General features: G+C 48.7%; 1 protein-coding gene across 3 annotated transcripts in view; it reads right to left on the bottom strand.

The window, feature by feature from the left end:
• Positions 1–1266: 1266 nt before the first annotated feature.
• OXTR (oxytocin receptor) overlaps positions 1267–21149 on the bottom strand; it is a 24525-nt gene continuing 4642 nt past the window's right edge. For 2 of the 3 annotated variants that reach the window (XM_040492095.1, XM_040492094.1), the window contains one exon: positions 5911–6999. In XM_040492095.1, coding sequence (XP_040348029.1) covers positions 6752–6999 — 248 coding nt within the window. In that variant the 3' untranslated portion in view covers positions 5911–6751. Of the gene's footprint in view, positions 1898–5910; positions 7000–21149 lie in introns of those variants that run through there. The other variant, XR_005795664.1, reaches the window with a different exon arrangement.

The following is a 21149-nucleotide window of genomic DNA, read 5'->3' as shown; positions in this document are numbered from 1 at the left end:
TATTTGAGAGAGGTGGAGAGAGCAAGCATGCACAAGCGGGAGACAGGCAGAGAGAGGGAAGAGAGAGAGAGAATCCCAAGCAGGCCGTTGGTGCAGAGCCCGACATGGGGCTCTAACTCACAAACCGTGAGATCACGACCTGAGCCAAAACTAAGAATTAGATGCTTAACCAACTGAGCCACCCAGGCACACCTCTTGATGCATTTTTAAATAAGCCTCAGATATCAGTATTTTTACTTCTGAACACTTCAGTAGCCATCCCTTGGTTGTTTCCAGGTGGGGAAGTGACAGCCCAGAGAGGTCAGCAGCCTTGCCAAAAGGCACACAGCTAGCCAGCATTTGAGCACAGCAGCTCTAGCCCACCTCTCTTTGCTCTATCCTGGGGTTCTTCCCATTCTCAGGGGGACTCAATGAGCCCAGCCTCGTCCTGCTGAAAAGGTTTAAAGTCAGTATTACTTACATCCTCCTCGGAGGGGCTGCCCTTTCAAACATTAGCCCATCAGTTTCAGACTTGGAATCTTGGGTTATGCAGAGATTTTTCACCATCCTGGCATTTTCTATAACCTGATTTGACTACAACTCCAATTTTTCAAGCTTGCTCCCTTTCTCTAGGGGCAGACTATAACATGTGCTCAACTATCCATGAAGTTCACGGAGCTGGAGAAAGGACACGCATTTAAGACGCACGTATGGCCGAGGAGTTCGGTTCCTTCCAGAATCTCCTTGAGAAGCAGCCAGCAGGAAGAGCAGCACACTGGGGGACCGTGGGGACAGGCCAGAGGAGGGAGGCAGAGTTTCACTCTCTGGCTACATTCAGCTCATCAGGGAGTCCTGCTGAAAACGCAGTTTTAGGGTCCCAGCTCCAGAGTGTGAGTTAGTGGGCCCAGGAATGAACACGAACCCATCTGTGGTTCTGCAAGTGGCCCCCATACCTCACTGGAAGAAATATGTGTTAGGGTCCCTTTGAGGTGACAATCCAGAGTCTTCTTATCTCCAGAGTTAGCCCCAGTGAGTGTGGCTAAGTCGTACCAGAGGTCCATGCCTGGGTCTTAGAACATCTTCTGATACGACTCTGACAAATCTTGACCGAAGACAATGGCACCAGGTCCCCTACCCCCATTCCAGCCACAACCCAGGTGCACCTCTGTCATCATCAGGAAGAAAACTCTGCTCCCCTCCCCCAGCCCCTGCAGGGGACTCTGGGTCTGCAAGCCATCAGACATGGTCACTGTTTCGAAGAGGGAGAAAGAGAGAAAAGCAATGTATGGGGGAAAAATGTTTATTCAGTGCACCTTTTATAAAGCAGTTAACGAAGCAGACATCTTGCTATTGGTCACATCATTCAGCGACTGACACAGTCCATGAGGGTACCACAGAAAAGTCACCACAGGAGAACACAGTCAAGGAAGTCACATTTTGTATTCAGTGGTGTTTTGTTGCAATTAAATACAATAGGTGAAGCACTTTGAAACCAGGATCTTTGTAAAAGGCAGCCTCCTGCAGGTGTAACCCACAGATCCAACCCAAAAGGAGAGCAAATTGTGTGACACTTTTTTTTTTCAGGGCCTAAAGAAACAAGGCTCAGAGTCCTCAAGTGTTCACATGTCACTTTTGACCATCAGAATGAAACATTCCAGGAGAAAATGCGCATGGTTCAATTTACTGGCACCTCCAGCCACGCGTGAGGTTTGTAAACAGGTCTGATGCTGTGGGAAAAGATGGTTCACAGACCTCAGACACAAGGTCTGGGGAAGGAGGACAGAAACAACTGAGCTTCAGACAGCATTCTGGACCCCGCACTCATGCTTCCAGAGTTTGGTTGGGGAAAGCCCGAGATGATGGAAACTTCCTCCAGCATGAGATCGGGAGGGGAGCGGTGTGGAAGCCACGGGTGCAGCTGAAACCAAATGCCACTGATAAGTGGTATATATAAGACAGACTCTGGCACCATAATGAGACCCAAAGAACCATCCAGAGATACCATAGGAAGAGAATAAGGGAAGCATCCCAGCTGGTTCCAGTGCCCAAGAATCTTGCAGCTCCAGGGGTCTCAGGAAGGTTGTGCCCCTAGTCAGGAAAATCTGTGAGTTGCTGTCCCCTCAATCCCCAGTGGCCTCCATTGGCTGCTAGGGCAGCAACTTTCCCAGGAACAGCAGAGGCTGGGGCATTTCTGGCTGGTGAGCAGATAGGCTCAAATGCCAACAGACCCCACCACGGGTGCCTTTGCACCCAGAGTGCCCCATGGTCCTGTATGTGGCCACAAAGACCCCAAATCAGCACCCTGTTAGCTTTCCAAAAAGCAAGAACTGGCTGGTGTTGATGCTGTCAGTACATGTGACAGCAACACTGTCTCTGGGTCCAAAGATGATATAGTCTTCAGTCCCCAGTCAGTACTGAAGGTCTTGTACTAAATGGTGAGAGTCTGAATACTGGCATTTCAGTGCTTGCCTCTCTTCTCCCCAAACATCAAGACTATGCCAGCTTCTTCTACTGTGTGCATACGTGTGTATGCACGTGTATGTGTGTGCATAATGCAGTGTGGAGGGAGAAGAGGACAGTGCATATAGAGAGTGGATCTGTGACTTTCGGGAAGTGCTCTTGTTTGTGAGTCCAAAAAATATGTGTAGAAATTAAAAAAAAAAAAAAAAAGAGTCCCACAGTGTCAATGAGCTGGTCAGTCCCAATCGGAAAACCTCTGATCCAGAATATCCTGTATTTAATAACCAAAGGTATTTCCTGGGCATGGTCACATCCTACCTCAAGGCTGCGAGGACCCTTGAGAACATGTTTCCTAGGTAAGTAAAACCTTTGAGACCCCTGGTGAATTGCTCTTCTAAATAAAAGACAACAGTGTGCAGCCTCAAGACATCGCTTGTGCCTTTACTAGAGCCGGAAGAGAGGATTATCACTGCTGGGAACCTTTGGCCAAGCGGGAAACACCATCTCTTGCAGAAAAACCGAATAAGAAAACCATTCCTCCTAAATGGTGAGTTACAGAGAGAAACAAACAAACAAAAAAAGCTCAGAGGGATTCTAAGGAATTCATCCTTCCAGCTGGCCACGTCTGAATTCAGCTGGTAAACATTTTGTTTTTGTTGTTGTTGTTGTTGTTGTTGTAAACTTCTTTTAAAGTGCTCAACTCAGGGGCGCCTGGGTGGTGCAGTCGGTTAAGCGTCCGACTTCAGCCAGGTCACAATCTCGCGGTCCATGAGTTCGAGCCCCGCGTCGGGCTCTGGGCTGATGGCTCAGAGCCTGGAGCCTGTTTCCGATTCTGTGTCTCCCTCTCTCTCTGCCCCTCCTCCGTTCATGCTCTGTTTCTCTCTGTCCCCCAAAAATAAATAAACGTTGGGAAAAAAAAATTAAAAAAAAAAAAAATAAAGTGCTCAACTCAGTGGTATTGACCCTATTCTAAAAATCACATGCCATCATCACTAATTCCTAAAAACTATCATCACCTCCCCGCCCCAAAACCCTGTATCTATTGGCATCCACGGCCTTCAGCCCCTGGCAACCACAATTCTGTAGACTTTATAGATCTGCCTACTCCAGATATTTCACAAAAATGGAACTGTACAGTAAGTGGCTTTCTGCAATGGCTGCTTTCACTTGGCATACTCTTTTCAAGGTTCATCCATGTTGTAGCATGAATCATGATTTCCTTTATTTTTATAGCCCAATAATATGCCATCGTATGGACAGACCGTGTTCATCCATTCATCTGTGGATACACCTCTGGGCTATTTCCATTTTGCGCTATTATAAATTATGGTGCCATGAGCATTTATATACAAGTCTTTGTCAGTGTGTACGCTCTCATTTCTCTTGAGTAAATACTTAAGAGTGGCATATCTGGCTCATATGGCAATTCTATGTTTAACTTTTTGAGAAACAGCCAAAGTATGTTCTAAGTGGCTGGACCATTTTCTATTCCCACCAGCAACGTATGAGAGTTCCAATCCCTCCACATCCTTGCCAGCACCTGTTAGTGCCCATCTTTTTGATCATGGTCATCCTAGCGGGTGGGACATGGCCTTTCACTGCGGTTTTCATTTGCATTTTCCTAATGAAAAATACTCAGCATCTTTTCATAGGCTCATTGGCCATTTTTAAGTCTTCCTTGGAGAGGACAGGAAAATATGTCTTTTTGTTTGTTTGTTTGTTTGTTTGTTTGTTTATTCAAATATCTTATGCCCCCTTTTCTTACAGATTTTTATTTTCAAGTAATCTCTACCCCAAATGCAGGGCTCAGACTCACAACCCCGAGATCATGAGTCACACACTCCACCGACTGAGCCAGCCAGGCACCCCTATTTTGTCCCTTTTAAAACTTGGCTTATTTGTCTTGTTACTGTTAAGTTGATAGAACGCTTGATATATTCTGGATAGGAGTATCTGATTTGCAAACATTTTCTTCCGTTCTGTGAGATACCTTTTCACTTTCTTGATCATGTCCTTCAAAGCAAAAAGTACTGTACCCCGTTTTGATGAGGTTCAATTTATCTACTTTTCCTTTGTGTTTGCTTTTTGGGTATCATGGCTAAGAAATCACTGCCTAGTCCAAGGTCACAAAGATTTACGGCTATGTTTTCTTCTAAGAATTTTACAGTTTTTAAATTTTTTTTTTCAACGTTTATTTATTTTGGGGACAGAGAGAGACAGAGCATGAACGGGGAAGGGGCAGAGAGAGAGGGAGACACAGAATGGGAAGCAGGCTCCAGGCTCTGAGCCATCAGCCCAGAGCCCGACGCGGGGCTCGAACTCACGGACCGCGAGATCGTGACCTGGCTGAAGTCGGACGCTTAACCGACTGCGCCACCCAGGCGCTCCAGAATTTTACAGTTTTAACTCTTACATTTAGGGCTGGAAGCACTTTGAGTTAATTTTTACATACAGTGTGAGGTAGGAGTCCAGCTTCACTCTTTTTCATTGAAGTATAGTTGACATACAATGTGATATTAGTTTCAGGTGTACAACATCGAATTCCAACAATCCCACCCATTACTCAAGGCTCACACCATGACAAGTGTGATCACCACACAACCTGATTACAATATCATTGACCATACTCCCTGGGCTGTACTTTTTATCACTGTGACTTATTTATTTTTCTAACTGGAAGTTTGTACCTTCACCAGCTTCATTCTTTTGCATGTGGATATCCCATTTTCCCAGAGCCATTTATTGAACAGATTGTCTTCCCTAGTGAATTCTCTTGCCACAGTTGTCAAAAATCAATTGGCCATAAATGTGAGGATTTGTATCTGCACTCTCCATTCTACTGCAATGGTCTAGATGTCTACCATTATACAGTACCACACTCTTTTAAGTTTGAAACCAGGAAGTGTGAATCCCACTTTGTTCTTTTTTTTCAAGGATTATTCGGCTATTCTGGGTCCCTTGCATTTCTGTATGAATTTTGGGATCAGCTTATCAAGTTGTGCAAAGCAGCCAACTAGGATTTTGATAAGAGATTGCACTGAATCTGAAGATCAATTTGGACAATACTGTCATCTTAACAATATTTAAAGTCTTTGATCCATGAACATGGGATATCTTTCCATGTATTTAAGTCTTCTTCAATTTCTTTCAATGATATTTTGTAGTTGTCAGGATATCAGTCTTATACTTTTTTTTTTAAACTTATTCCTATTTTATCCTTTCTTAAATTATTATATATGGAATTATTTCTTAAATTTCATTTTCATATGGTTAATTGCTAGAATCAAGAAATACCACTGGTGGAGCACCTGGGTGGCTCAGTCGGTTGAGTGTTTGACTTTGGCTTGGGTCATGATCTCATGGTTTGTGAGTTCCAGCCCCACATCGGGCTCACTGCTGTCAGTGTGCAGAGCCGGCTTCAGATCCTCTTTCCCCCTCTTCCTCTGCCCCTCCCCTGCTCACACTCTCTCTCTCAAAAATAAACATTAAAAAAAAAAAGAAATACCACTGGTTTTTGTATGTTGATCTTGTATCCTGCAACCTTGATGAACTCACTTATTCGTTCTAATCGGTTTGCACAAGTGCACGAATTCCTTAGAACTGCCTACATACAAAATTATGTCATTTGCAAAGAGTTTTACTTCTTCTTTTCCAATTTGGATGCCTTATATTTTTTTCTTTCCCAATTGCTTCATACAAATATTAGCTTCTTAAACATTTGTAACCCAGGTTTTAATCAGCTGCCTATGCCAAACGGTTTCATAAGGGAATCCCTTGTTCCTAGGGCCACCTTCTGACATGCTGTTGCTCCAGGATGCTGGGATGGGTCCATGCAAAGGTAAAAGCACTCTGAAGTCAGGAAGATATTGGTACCACCCTCCGCAGCTGAGCTCACTCCTTATTCTGAGCTCAGAACACTAGGCTTCCACACCCAGGGAGTCACCAATCCTATACTTACTTTCTCAAGATCCCAGCATAAAGGAGTTAAAAGACACTGGAGTGAAATGACAGGTCCAGGAGAAAAAACCAACCCATCCACCAGCCAGGGGCAACAGTGGGGTCAGGGTACATAAACATCTGTGGGAAACCAGGGGAGATCCAGGGATTGGATGGATCAGTCACCCCATCATCTTCCACCATGAGGACTACTTCCCCAACCCCCATGTCAGAATTCCCCGCTCAAGCTACCCCAAGGTGTGGAAGGGTGCAAACTGAAAGGTACCTCAAATACACGCACACATGCCACCAAGGGGTGGACTGTCCGTGTAGGCATGGGCTGAGCCGTGGGAGGCAGTCCTGGCCCCGGGGCCGGTCACACCGTGGATGGCTGCGAGGAGCTCCTCTGGATGGAGCTGTGGCGGCTCAGAACGAAGGTGGAGGAGTTGCTCTTTTTGCTGACGCTGGTCTCTCCCGGCCGGCTGCCCTTCAGGTAGCTGGAGGAGCAGCAGAGGAAGCGCTGTACAAGTTCGTGGAAGAGGTGGCCAGTGAAGAGCATGTAGATCCAAGGGTTGCAGCAGCTGTTGAGGCTGGCCAGGAGCATGGCTATGATGAAGGCCGAGGCTGTCGGGGGGTGGGGGGGTAGGGGAAAGAGAACAGCCCATCACTACTGGAGGAGTCCCTACCATTTCCTGAGAACAGCCTTTCCCAGGTACCAGGTGCCGGGTCACAAAGTCTGTCTTCCTTCCATACCCTAGCTCTGGGCATGCACTCAGCCTGCACACGGCCCCTGCCCCCAACACTTCCCAGGCTCAGCCCAGCCTAGAATGCTCTCTGTCCTTTCTCTCACCAAAAGTGTACCCGCCTCATGCTTCCGTCAGCAGGAGCTGCACTCGTCATGGCCACCTGTTCATTCATAACTCACCCAGCAAGTATCCAGTGCCTATGACTGGGAGTGCCCAAGAGCACAGGATCTGGAAGCTGCCAGACCTAGCTTGTATTTTCATGCCACCAGCACCATGTTCTTTAGTTCCCCAAGATACTGCTATTTGCTATCTTTCAGGGGAGCTCACAAGAGTATCCAAACCTCACAGGAATCTGCAAGGATTCAAAAACGCCTGGTACACAGCAAGTGCCCAACACACGGTGGCTGCTATCATGACCATGTGCCACACACCAGGCTAGGCAAAGGGGACACAAAAACACAATGAGTAGCACCATAGGGTGGGCACGATGCAGGTCAGGGTGGGCACACCGAGGAGGGGTGCAACTCTGAGCGAATCACGGCCAGCCCCACAGAAACCGGCATTTGAGCTGATACCCGAAGGATGCTTACAAGTCTTCAGGCAAAGAAGGGAGGAAGGGTGCTCCGGGCAGGAGGAAGGACACAGGCAAAGGCATGGTAGCAAGAAAGTGTATGCTGTCTTCACAGTTGAGAACATGAAGGGTTCTGTGAAGATACCTCTAGGAGCATGGCTTTAGCACGGCAAATAGGACTCACGCAGGAAAAAAGGTTACACTGAAATTATTTGAGGCACTGTGCAGAAGCTGTCATACTGCGGATTTATTGAGTTCCAGGCAAAACCAATGATCAACTTCTGACTGCTTGTCACAAATTCAAGCTTGAAGGGGAAAGAAAAATTCCTAATCCTGGGGCACCTGGCTGACTCAGTCAGTAGAGCATGTGGCTCTTTGATCTCGGTGTCGTGAGTTCAAGCCCCAGGTTGGGTGTAGAGTCTACTTTAAAATCAAAAGAAAAAGTTGGGTGGCCTGGGGGGGCTCAGTCGGTCAAGTGCCTAACTTCAGCTCAGGTCATGGTCTCACAGTTCGTGAGTTCGAGCCCCACGTTAGTCTCTGTGCTGACAGCTCAGAGCCTGGAGCCTGCTTCAGATTCTGTGTCTCCCTCTACTCTCTGTCCCTCCCCACCACCACTTCCCCCTGCTAGTGCTCAATCTCTCTCTCTCAAAAATAAACATTTAAAAAAATAAAAGAAAAAAGAAAAATTCCTAATCCTATATACTTCCAAGTAGAAGGAGGGGGAAAAAAATCTGAGTTTCTTGCAATGGACTTCAATCTGACAAACTGCAGACCTCTCCTACCAATGGAGGAGCAGAGACCTGCAAGGAAAACCATGTACCCGAGAATGCAAGAAGGGGAAATCTGCTGGTCTTGGTCTTTTCTGCAAAAAGTTTTCAAAAAATAACTCCAGAATTCGAGCTAAATCCAGGAAAGGATTTCTCACAGGGACAGAGGAGCCACAAGATCTCGATGCCACCACAGATGCAGAGCATGGAGACATTTGTAAGCAAAGTCACCAAGCACCAAAAGGAGACAAGTGTTTGGCTGCAAAACAAATGCAGTGGTTCTCAAGGTGGGATCCCCGGATCACCTGGGAACTTGTTAGAAATGCAAATTCTCAGGCCCCACCCTAGACCTACTGGATCAGACTCCTGGGGGTGAGGTTCACCAGTGTGTTGTAGACAGACCTCCAGGGGGTTCACACACACACACACACACACACACACGTTTGAGAACCGGTGGTCTAATTACTTGATGCACCTGTTGGCACAAAAGCAAACTACAACAGATAAAAGCAAAAAAAATTTCAACAAAGAGAATGTTTAGAAAACAAAGGAGAAGCAGCTAGCTAATCCTTAGACTAAATAGTAAAGAACACAAAAGTGGAAAAGTGAAGGGGGGAAAAAGCCAGTACTACTGAATCCCTCATTTTCTCTAAAAGAGAATGAAAAAAATAAATATTTGATTTGGAGAGCTAAGACGATCAATTTAAGTTTAGAAATTCTGGTGAAAAGTGACTAAGACTAAAAAGACTAAAAAGAGAATGTCCTCAAAATCATAATTAAACATATAAAATAAAGGAGGTAAAATTGACCCATAAAAAGTTAAAAGAGGGCACCGAGTAAACTATCAGACACAAAGGCAAGAATGTAGGTGTGTAAGGATATAAACAAGAGAGAAGGTCGTAGCAGGAATAAGTTCACCCTTGGACAGGAAGGCACCACTTTTGCCTAACTGTATACAGTTACAATTGTATCTTTTTTTTTCCTTAAGCTACCTGCCCAACTCTTTACATTTGGATCATTTAACTCATTTCTCCTATTAAAAAAAAAAAAAAGCATACAGAAACATCAACAACCAAAAAGTAAATAGCTAAAGGATTCCCAAGTAACCATAGGGAGATTTTCTACCTCTACATGGCCAGCCTGGGTGGAGGAGTTGAGACTAGGGCCAGCACCTGCTGCCCCCACCTGGTGGCCACAGACATGAATGACAGGCCTGGCTGGCTCCTTGGGGGATGGATGAGCCTCTATAAACTGAACCTGCTTGTGTCAGGTTGCCAAATGTTAAGGGCACATTTGGACTTTTAAAATTTGCCAATATCCTAACTATCCAGAGACATGAGTCCCCAGTGGTGGAAATGCAAGCCATCAGCAGAGAGGAGAGCTATTTGGGGAAAAAAAGTCTATGGAGGACATTCCAAAGGAAGGAAGCAATAGGAATGAAGGCACATAAGAAAGAATGTTCAAGAACATTCAGGGACTTCCAGAGTTGGAGTGGGGGGGGGGGGGTGTGGGAAAAGAAACTGGAAAGAGCTAGGCTGAGGAGGATTTTGAATCCAGGCTGTCTGAGCTTTAATCTATAGACAATGGGGAGCCATTGATGGTTTCAGAGCAAGTAAGTGACTGACTGATTGCACCTCACTGGCTCTCTGCACTTATTGTACCTTGTTTAGGCCACACTGCTGCAACCTTCATAGGGTTTCAGAAGAACAGGAACAGAACAAAGCATGGAAAACAGTGTCCTCACAATTCATGATGTTGTTTCCAAGGGAGCACATAACAACAGCAATGCTGACCACTGGAATCACCCTCTCAAACTGGCACAGGACCATAAGATTTTCAAATCAGACTCATCCCCATTTTATATGTTGAGGAAAGTGAAGGTCAGAGAAGGGACATGACTTCCCCAAGGACACACAAGTCACCCAGTGTTCCTACCTGAAATTAATAACTAGGTCAGCATTCACACATCAGGTTGGTACTAGTTAGCGAATCCTCTCAGTCCCAAAGCAAAGACACATGCTGGCCAGGCAATCACCCTCCTGGTGTGATCTGAGGGACAGAGAGACAGCAACTACCCCTTTCCCACACAGATATAATTGCCCATGGAGGCTAGGTACTGCCTGTTCCCAGTGATAGTCTTTTAATATCTAAGTATACCTGGGACGGGAAACACATCGCTTCCTATCAGATCACCATTGTTCCTGGCAGAAATGTCTCCTGGTCTAGACTAGGGGCCAGCAAACTATATAGCCCATAGGCCAAAACCTGCCTGATGTTGATTCTTCTAAATAAAGGTTTATTGAAACACAGCCACACCCATTCATTGATATATTTTCTGTGGCAAATTTTGCATTACAAGGACAACGTTGAGTACCTATTACAGAGACCTTATACTCACCAGCCTAAAATAGTTACTGTCTGGCCCTTTACAGAAAAAGTTAGCCAATCCTTGATGCCTGTAGGAGGGGCAGATGTTAAAAAGCAGTGGGAAGGGGCTCAGAAGGGCAGGGGAAAACCCAGAGGGCAGGCCCAGCACACTTCTTCCCATCCGACCAGAAGGAGAGCTGAGCGATGGCTTTGTTTTCAAGTTACTCAGACATGGCCCACGTCCTGGCTCTGCCACTTTGCACCTGAGTTTTCCAGGGCACGTCTCCTAACCTCTCCTAACCTCAGTTTCTCCATCTGTGACATGGGAGTAATAAAAAGAACTTCTTTACAGAATCACTGCCAAGTTTCATTAGACAGGAGATACCAAGTACCCACCACGATTCCTGGGGCTCAATAAAAGTCAGAACTTGGCAAACTTAGCTATTGTCATTATCACTACCATGATGCCCAATAAATGCTACTTCTCTTAACAATAAGGGTTAACACCAGCAAGGGTGAAACAATGGGGAGAGGCTGCTTCCTGGGCTGGGCTGTGTCTCGGAATCTGAGACAGCTCAGGGTGGGGCACAGGACACAGTACACAGTGGCTGAGCTTCTGGAAGCTGCACTGCCATTCGGCAGTGTCTGTTCAGCATGGCTCTTGGGCCAGACTGCATGGCCAAGAATGTCAGCTTATGGATTCGATCCCCGGCTCTAAATGCCTGTGTCACCAGTGGAACCAATAGACCTTATCTACCCTTCTCAGCTAGCTTGCAATTTCCTGATGGGTTTAAACAGATGAAACAATGGGCCATCTTCAGGGAGCGCTATGGGGGCGCCTGGGCTCTACAAAGTCAGAAGTGTGCTCAAACAAAGAACTAGCATTAGAGGAGAATGTTCTCACCTTATTTCACATTACTCGGGGTCCTGGGAATGTCTGATCTTGCCCAGCAAATGTCAGTGCTAAGATCTGTTTTAATGCACACGCCTGGCACAGCTGGGAGCAGCTGCCGTCTCTGCACTGTAAACTGCCATCTCTCCTTTCTGCTCGCTGCGTTCCAGCTCCAGGTTCTAGGACATGCCACCCTCCGGGTGTTCTATACTAAAATACTGTTTGACAGTCTTCTTTCAAAACACAAGCATCCACTGGGTAGCTGCTGCTGGTGGGACACTGAATGAAAAGGTGACTCAGAGTGATGCTGCCTCAGGCTGGCTCTAGCAAGTGTTCCTTGGATGCTGTGATGTCCCAGGCACGGGTCCTGCCCTAGGGGGCTCATCCCCCAGCTGCCAGAGAGCTGGCCAGTGTGGCTCACGGCTGAGTTCCTTTCAGGGCACTGCCTTTGGCCAGAGCACAACACCCTGTCCCAGGGGCAGCTCGCGTGCAATGACCCATCTATGCAAATGTACAACAGTCTACCCTTTTGCCTAAATTCAGGCTACTCTGAAGGGCTGTCCCTGCTACCAAGCTCTGAGCCTGGTCCGCGGCCACACTTTCCACAAAGCAGAGAAATGACGAAGTCAGAGCACAGAAAGGAGGAGCTGGAAGTCAGAATCCACCAGACTCTTCAAAAGGTGTGGTCTATAGCTGCCAGGAGGATGGGGGCGAGTTCACAGAGGGGCCCAGAGGGGCCTGGGCTCAGTTGTTGGAAGGAGGAGCCAGGGACCCCGGATTCAGATGCAAATCCCTGGTGTCTGAACTCTCCTTCTCTGAGCCACATCTGCTGTATGAGCCTTAACATCCTTACCTATAAATTGGAGATAACACTCTCAAGGACTTTAAGAAAACTGGGGGAAAAGAGTATAAAAGGGCTTTGTGAATGGCAGTGTTAATTTAGGTGATGAGTATTATCATTAACAGAGAGGCGATATGACCAACTGCATACTTTTTTTAAAGCCCCAAGTTTGGGGGCTTCTGATCTCAGGTCGATTAAAGAAATTGTCCTTTGTCCTTTTTCCAGGACTTCAAAAATTCAAAAAGAAAAAAAAAAAAAACCCCACAGCACTGGGATTGGATTATGTGATACCAAAGGAATTCCAGACAGTTCATTAGGAAAAACCTTCTCTGCCAGTGACATGAGAAACCCAAAAGGGAACGTGGCGGCAACCCCGGGAGAGGGCAGGATTTCAGAGTCTCAGAATCCTGTTTCTTCCACTGGCCCCCCCATAAAAATAACATCTTTCCCCTGGATGGAGCCCTGAGCAGTGCAAACTGCTTTCTCTGGTCATTGCCAGAAAGGGAGGGTCCGTGGGAGGTACTGGGCCATGGACTGGGCCCTCACACCTGCCTGGCCATTAGCTTGGGGCATTTCTCTGAGGAAGAGGATGTTCCTGCATTCTTTCCATGCCCTGTGCCTGCTGCTGCAGCAGCAGCCCTGGGGACCTGACCTCAAGGGAAAGACAGACGTATGACAGGCGGGCTGTTAAACAGGGAGGTGCAGCACTGGGGAACAGGCTGGTGGGTCCAAAGCTAAGGGTGATCTTCCAGTGGGAGCTCCTATGTGGCAAGCAGGGGAAGTGAGCAGAAATGGCCACCCACCAAAAGGCAACATACCTTGCTGGCCAACAGTACTCCCAGGAGACAGAAACAACTCTGCATTTCCACTCGGCACTGTGACTCATGGAGGGGTGGGCGGCAGAGGGCCACTTGAGGACGAGGACGGTATGCCCCAGAGCCTTCCACCCGCCTACCAGCCTGGCTTTACTCAAGCCCCAAGAACTCCCACGTTCGGAATTCCCGGTACCCCCTCCACCCTGCCACCGAAGGCCCAAATTAGCCCAGAACAGCTGACGGGCAGCTGGCCACGGCCTCTCTGGGCTGTGTGTGCCTGAGGTGACCAATGCATTTCACGTACACTTCAAAGACGTATGGCTTATCTAACGTCTCTTATCTGGATCAAATCAAGCCTGTCAACTTTTGTAAGAGGCCCTCACTCTAGAAACAATTGCTTGGTACAAGGCCTCCTGGCCAGGGGATTGGAAATCTGGATGTGAATCCTTTATTCCTACAGGGGCTGTGCAGGAATTTGAGAGTTGTGTACTACCAAAGGCCTTTTTCTTTTTTTAATGAGTTTTGAATGTACAGTTACATAAAAATTGAATACTAATATGTATTACAATAGATCGCCCTCTTAGAAAAGACCACAATTTTACAACATTGGAATTGTTTTAAAATTCACAGCTGTGTGATCTCCCCATGTATCCTAAAGTCAGGAATAGGAGCCAAATTCGTGGGCTATGGAGCTTTAAATGGGCTCCTATTGTGTCCCTGCTCAAATCTGGGAAACAAGTTGAGCTCACTGGGCTGAACCAAAGGAATAACCGCCTTCTGGAAGCACCACCGCTGGGGCTTTCTTATAAATGACCAGCCCTTCTCTACCATGCAGGGAATGACAAGTCTTGCAGCCAATTTCAGCCTATGTGCAAAGGCAAACTGTGCATTTTGGTAGCAGAGGTAAGATATTAGAGACTTACTAGTCAGTACATAGTCAATGGGCCAGATGCATAGGCACTGCATAGACATCCCTTGGATATTTGGTAAAAATGCAGACTCCTGGGCTCCCTCCCAGACCTCCTTCATTGGGACCTGCATTTTCACAAGATCCCCCACGTGATCTGTGTGCTTGCTGAAGTTTGAGAAGTATCCCTCCAACAGGGAGAAAGACAGTACTAAAGTTAAGTGCCCGATGATCTCGACATGTAGTGTGCTTCCTTGCACTGGCAGTTCCAACTGGCTCCCACAGCCCCCTTTTCAAATGTGGTTCCCTCTCTGAAACCCTCCAGGGTTTTTCACCAGGGAGTCAGAATCAACTGATGCCTCCTGGGGTAAACACTTGGGGTGGGAGGAGAATAAAGAGCTCTCTTACTGCATCATCCCTTCGTGCTGTCATTATTTGTGTTTACAGACTGGTGACTGGGAATGGTGTGTCATTTGTGGCTCTGTCCCTGACTGCCAGCAAACACTGGAAAATAGGAAGAGGTCTGTAAGGGATGGAAGTGAACTGAAGCGTGAAATTAGCAGACGGGAAATCCTGATACGTTCAGCCGCCAATGGCAAGCTGGGAAAGCGAAAACGCAATTTCCCTGCTTGACCATAAGAGGTGGCTCTAATGTGATAAGTGGATTCTAACGTCATTCCTTGCATGAAAATGAGGTTCACACTCATATCCAGGTCAGGTGGAGAGAAAGAGAGAGAAATGGAATGAGCAAGAGGGGCCATTTTGGTGTGAGGGGTGAGCCATGGAGCACAGGGCAACGGGCAGGAAGTGCCAGCTGGAGCACGACAGAGACTGGCAGAGGCTGCCCCTCCGTGGCCAGGAGTCAGATCACAGGAATGGGGATGCTCGCACATGGCTGCCTGGTTACACCCCCTCCCTGGCCACCCCCTATGCAAGTGTCCTCTGGGGCTTCTAAAATCCAGAGCTAGAACCCTTCCGCCTGGCTTCCTGCTGCCTCCTCCAGGTGGGGCTTTCGTTAGTCTTCACCTCTTCCCCTCTGAGCACCCATGGGCTTCCTTCCTCACCAGAAACCGCAGGCCTTCTGCTAAAATACTCCTGAGCTCACGATTCCCACCCCCAACTGCACTGACTCGGCCCAGGACCTGACATGTCTTGGAACTGCTCTCCTTTTTAAAGTAAATATTTATTAAGCACTTACTATATGCCAGGCACTCACTGTGCCACGGGCACAGCCCACCCTCCCCACAACCTAAACTCTATTCTTAACTCCACAAAACTGGGCTCCAGGCAGGTTTAGTCAACAGCCCAAGGTCACTGCTGACACCCCATCGTGCTACATACACCTCGGGACCTAAGAGCCTGACACCAGCCTAGCAGAAAATGGGGGTGTTGCCCCCAAAGCTCTGTAACCCACCTTGGCCTGGCTGTCCCATGTTTATGCAAATGTCAGCCGTTGGCCACAGGAGGGCAGGTGAGGAACTAGGGATTGGCTCCCTGCAAACTCTCCTCACTGGAGGACTGAGATACCAAGGCAGAGGTTGTATGGACAGGACCCTCGGAGGCACTAATGACTGCAGAATGAACTTCCCTCCTTCAGAGGAGGAAGGAGGCCTCCAGCTGGGGGAAGCAGGGAGGGTTTCATGGGAACACTGGATGAGGCTTCCATGTCCAGCTGTTCGAGTTGTGCCCTGCACAGCTCCTGGGAGCATCATTCTCACAGGCCAGGAGGTAAATGGTACCCACTGGAATTGTGCCACAGAGCAGCCCACGCTTGGACTTGGCCTGTGAAGGATGATGGGTCTCCACAGAAGAGACTCGGGGTGGGCATTCCCGTGGTGGGAACAGAATCAGCGTGGGAGCAAAGCAAAAGGACCTCGTGGGGACTGACAATTCATCTGGCCTGGCTGGGGGTATACTAGGCAGACTGGCCAGAGCTCAGGGCAGATGAGGTTGCCCTCGTTCATTAGATATCAGTTCAGGCCACACTTACATAGTAGGCCTAAACCACTGCTTCTCAGCCTGGGGCGATTCTGCCCTGTAGGAGACATTCGGCAATGTCTGGAAACACTTTTGGTGGTCACAACCGAGGGAAAGGAGCCAGTGGCATCTAGTGGGTAGAGGCCAGGGATGCTGTGAGCCACCCCACAGTGCCCTGGATGGCCACCCTCCCAACAGAGATTATCTGGCCCAGAATGCCGTACTGCCAAAGTCAAGACATGCTGCTCTCAACTAAAAGCTGGTGATGGAAAGGGAAGAGTCACCATGACAGGTGTGGTACTGCTAAGATGGAGGGGTCAGTGGGTAGCAGGAGTAGCTGAGAAGCACAGACTTTGAACCCAGGATGCCAAGGGGGTGGTGCTATGAGCAGACGTGCAGCCAGCTGGGTGCATGTAGGGATACTGGGGCTGCAAAGAGGGTGCAGGGCTCTGGGGCAGGGCCAGGAATCAGCTTTTTAACAAGCACCCAGGAGATGCCAAGGCCGAACATGGTGGACCACCTTGAAAATGCTGGCCTGGGGAGGAAGGGCAGTGCAGTCTGGCAGTCTCTGGTGTGAGAGGGCTTGGGTTCAAATCCCAGCTCCACTGCTTACTCAACCGCATCCTCGAGCAGGTCATGCCTCTCCGAGCCTCGGTTTCCCCCTCTGTAAAATGGGGATAAAGCCCCCTCACCTTGCTGTGTTCAGGTGAGGATGAGAGGTGGGGCTGGGTACTCACCCAGTGGTGGCTACTGTCACCAACTCATCCGACTCCTCATGTCACCAAAGTGGATGCCCAGAGAGGGTGTCATGTTCTATCCCCATTGTTCGGATGGGAGTGACAGAAGCCCAGCCATCACACAGAGATGTGCCCCAAATCACAGAGATGGTGACAAGACCAGGTCTCTGAAGGGGGCTGTCACCAGTGCTCACTGCTGTCTTCTGTGACTGACGCAATGGGGTCTGGCAGAGCACAGGTCAGCCCCCACCTAGCCTCAGCCCCTGGGAGTGAGCCCTGTGGGGTTCCCTCTGCTTCCAGTAGTTGCCAGCACAAAGCGGTGGGGGTGTCAGGTGGACCAACCCCTCAGACAGCTGACCGGCCAGTCCAGGCTCTCCAGAGATGCCCTGAAGCCAGGGGCAGGCCTGCTCCAGGAACTGACCTCCTGACCCACAGCCCCCCACAGCCTCCCCACCATCCCAAACATCCATCAAATGGGAAAAAGTATATAGCAAAGCCTCATCCAACAGATCTTTCTTCTCTCTCTCTCTCTTTCTCTCTCTCTCTCTCTCTCTCTCTCTCTCCCTTTTGTTCTCCCTCTCTCTCTCTCTCTCCCTTTTCCTCTCCCTCTCCCTCTCTTTTTTGCTGTTATTAATCAAACCTTTTGGGGGGAAAAAAGGGTAAAGTCACCTGGGGCAGAAACTCAAAAGGAAAGCATGAGCATTAGCCAAGAACATAACTCACAACTGCTTAATGCCAAGAGTACGATCTTTCACTGTCCATCTAATTGCAATTTACACCCAGAGGGGCCAAGTTTGAGAGCTCTTCAGGGCAAAGAATCTCCTCCTGCCTGCCCTCCCTCCCCCACTGCTCTCCGTACCAGTGGGTCACCTGAAGAGCAGACCCCCCCTCCCCCACAAGGTGTCTGGCCCACCCAAAATTTGGGCACAATATCCTCAGAATGGTGAGGTGGGCAGGGCCACATTGGAGGGACCACAGTTCCATAGAGAAAGGGAGGAGCTGGGCAGCTCATTTTCAGGCAGGGAAACACTTAAAACCAAGCCCCTGGGCATTTCCACCTTCCTCCTAGGACAATACCCCTGATAGATGTTTGGTTGCCCCCAAGTGACCACTCACTTCTTTCCCAGGTAGCCAGTTCTGTTGTTGGAGGGCTACTTAGAAAACCCTTATTTCTAAGGCACCTGGGTGGCCCAGTCAGCCGAGCGTCTGATTCTTGGTTTGGGCTCAGGTCATGATTTCACTGTTCCTGAGTTCCAGCCCCGCATCGGGCATGGGGCGGACAGCACTGAATCCCTACTTGGGATTCTCTCTCTCCCTCTCTCTGCCCCTCCCCTGCTCATGCTCGCTCGCGCTCTCTCTCTCTCTCTCTCCCTCAAAATAAATAAAAAAATAAACTTTAAAAAGTTAAGAAAACAATGACAACAACAAAAGAAAACCCTTATTTCTCCTGAGTCCAAGTCAGCCCATCTCCAGCACCTTCCTCCTCCCATATCCTTCCTGTTTGTTCAGCAAGCATTGGCTGAGCTCCTGATGGATGCCCAGCCCTATGCTAGGCACTGTCACACAAGGTGTCCCTGTTGTGACAACGCTCCTAGTCCAGCCCTAACAAGTTTCTCCCCCACATACCAACCTCCCTATTGTCCAGCAGGCTCGGCTTCCACCCCCACCCCCTTCCACTGGGCTCTCAAGAGAAAAATGTCCACTTCCTCCCTCAGGAATACCTGCCAAAATTCTCAGAGTCGGTCTCAAGAATGCGAACAACACTTTTAACAAGTCGGATGCGGGGAGAGGAGAAAAGCAACACCGATCACATGGCCCCCAGATACCACGGGTCCTATCAGGTCATCTGCACGGCAACCCCCGCAAGCAGGCTCTGCTTCCTTGATTACACACAGGACGAAGCTGAAGCCCAGAGAGACAGAACCACTTGCTCAAAGGACACAGAGGAGAAAATGGCAGAGCGAACTCCAGGTACAGGCCAAAACTGTGTGGTTTTCTCTGCACGTGCAATGGGGGATTCCACAGGGCCTATCTGCTGTCCCGGCCCACCAGATGGATCTCTTGGTCCTTCTGCCATCTCCATGCAGTGGAGGTCCCCACCCTGTTCTCGGGGCAGTTTCCTGCTCTCACAGAAATGGGCCATTTTGAGAGAATTCTGAAAGAAGACTTTGGCTCATCTATGAAGTGCGAGTGAGATTTTTTTTTTTTTTTTTAATTCAAAAGCTTCTCCTCTAGCTTCCAGGCACCTTCTGCTGAACAGACAGGAGCCACAAATAGTGTTTGGTATGTACAGATAGCACACCTGTCCAACCCGTCCCCCCTCCTCTCTCATTTCTGCCCACTGGACCAGGCATTTCACAAACACTAGACACAGAGACTCAAAGTCAGCTCCACTATACCAAGCAGCATTGACAAATCCCTGGAAATACAGATATGCCCCCTCTCCACCTCCTCTCTCAGAACTACTCCAGGGTCCGAGTCCTTGGGACCAGCAGCAAAGCAAACCTACTGAGTTCAGGGGGGAAAGGTTGACCCAATCTTTGATACTGGGATTTGCTTATGAAGGATACATCTGGGGCTTGTCCAAACCTGCCATGGTTGTCTGGTCTCACTCCTACCTCTGTGGCCTCACTGGCCTCACCAAATCAGGACTCCAACAGCAGGTGGCTATTTTGGGTGGGGAGGAGTTCAAACATTACCATGATGCTCCTCTTCCTTTCTTCTTCTCTCACTGTTTTTTCTTGTGAACAATGGAAATACTGAAATTGAGAGTTTCCTTCTTTCCTTTGGCTCTTACAAAAAGGAAGCCCTGTGCACGGCTCACCTCTACCCACAGAGCCTTTTTTATTATTATTATTATAATCATGTTATAATCTTCCTATGCCTCTTCCCCTTTCATCCAAGTCTCCCCATATCTACTTTATCTCCCTGTGGTGCCTGAATCTTTGTGGCCTACCTCTCATTACTTTTGGAACAAGGAGAGCTCTAAACCCATGAAGGCGGCACTTGGTGTGAATAAAGGGGTATGAGGTAAAGAAGTCCATCAAGGGAGAGCGATGTAAAAGCAGCATCTGGGTTTGGAGAGAATGCCAGAGCACACAAACCCTACAGGAGGCAGGGACTCGGAGCCCCGTGAAGGACCACGAGGCCAGCTGCCAAGACAAGCATGGTTTCTCCATCCACTCGGCCCATGATCTGTAGCCAGTGGTTCAGGAGTTTCTTATTCTCTCAGAGGTGTTCATCATGAAGCTATTGGCAGGAATAGACCCCACATTTGCCCCACTCCCTCCACCTCCATCTGTAGCTGTCTGCCCCTGGACTTCCCCGAAGGAATGTCATGCTGCTCTCAACGGGTTTCCTGAACTTGCAGCCTCCACTCCCCAGGAGATGAGCAGAGTGAGGGGCCCTGATCTCTCTGTTTTGCATCTCTTCTGAATTCCCTTCCTCTTGGAAAGTGGGGGCTGTGCATTCATGCCGCGGTGCTGATCAAAATCTCTTGAGTAGCTCAAGTGTACCTTTCTTTTATTCCTTAACACTTACGATAGCCTTGGGACAGAGTCATGTCTCCAAAGTGACTGTAAACACCATCATTTCTGATGGCCCAACCTGCTACTTGCACTTATCCCAATTAATGCCAAGTGGGCACAGAGTTTACGGTCCAGCTGAGCCCATGTCCACTCAGACCCGCTGCAGCCCTGAGGCCGAGGCACGACTTGGCCAGGCTGGCAACCAGAGCCCAAGTCCTTGATGCTTGACGGGCCTGGCACGTGGGGACTGGGCGCTGGCTCGTGGCAGCGGTGGTATCATGAGTCCCCTGCTGTCTGCACTTGTTCTCTTCTCACAGTACCTGAGACAGAGTGTCGAGGAAGACCAGGGGAACCTACGCTCTCCGTGTGGCACCCACCTTTTCCTCTGAACTGGGAAAGAAGCACAGGAACACAGGGGAGATGGGAGGTTCCTAGAGTCTGTTTCTTTCCCCACTCCTGGAGCCTGAGAACAGGGGTCCGGCTCTACTGAAGGTCTTGCCCAGAAATCCTCAAGGAACCACATATACCCAAAAGGCCTCTGGCCCCCACTTTAGCTGAGGGTTCCCTCTCACTCTCTCTGTGTTTTAAGACAGAGAAATGGATTGTCTGATGTACTTTTTTTTTTTT

The sequence above is a fragment of the Herpailurus yagouaroundi genome, unplaced genomic scaffold (genome assembly GCF_014898765.1).
Source record: "Herpailurus yagouaroundi ecotype Mexico unplaced genomic scaffold, PumYag 183, whole genome shotgun sequence".
Lineage (NCBI taxonomy): Eukaryota > Metazoa > Chordata > Mammalia > Carnivora > Felidae > Herpailurus > Herpailurus yagouaroundi.
This window is presented reverse-complemented; position numbering and strand designations above follow the sequence as displayed.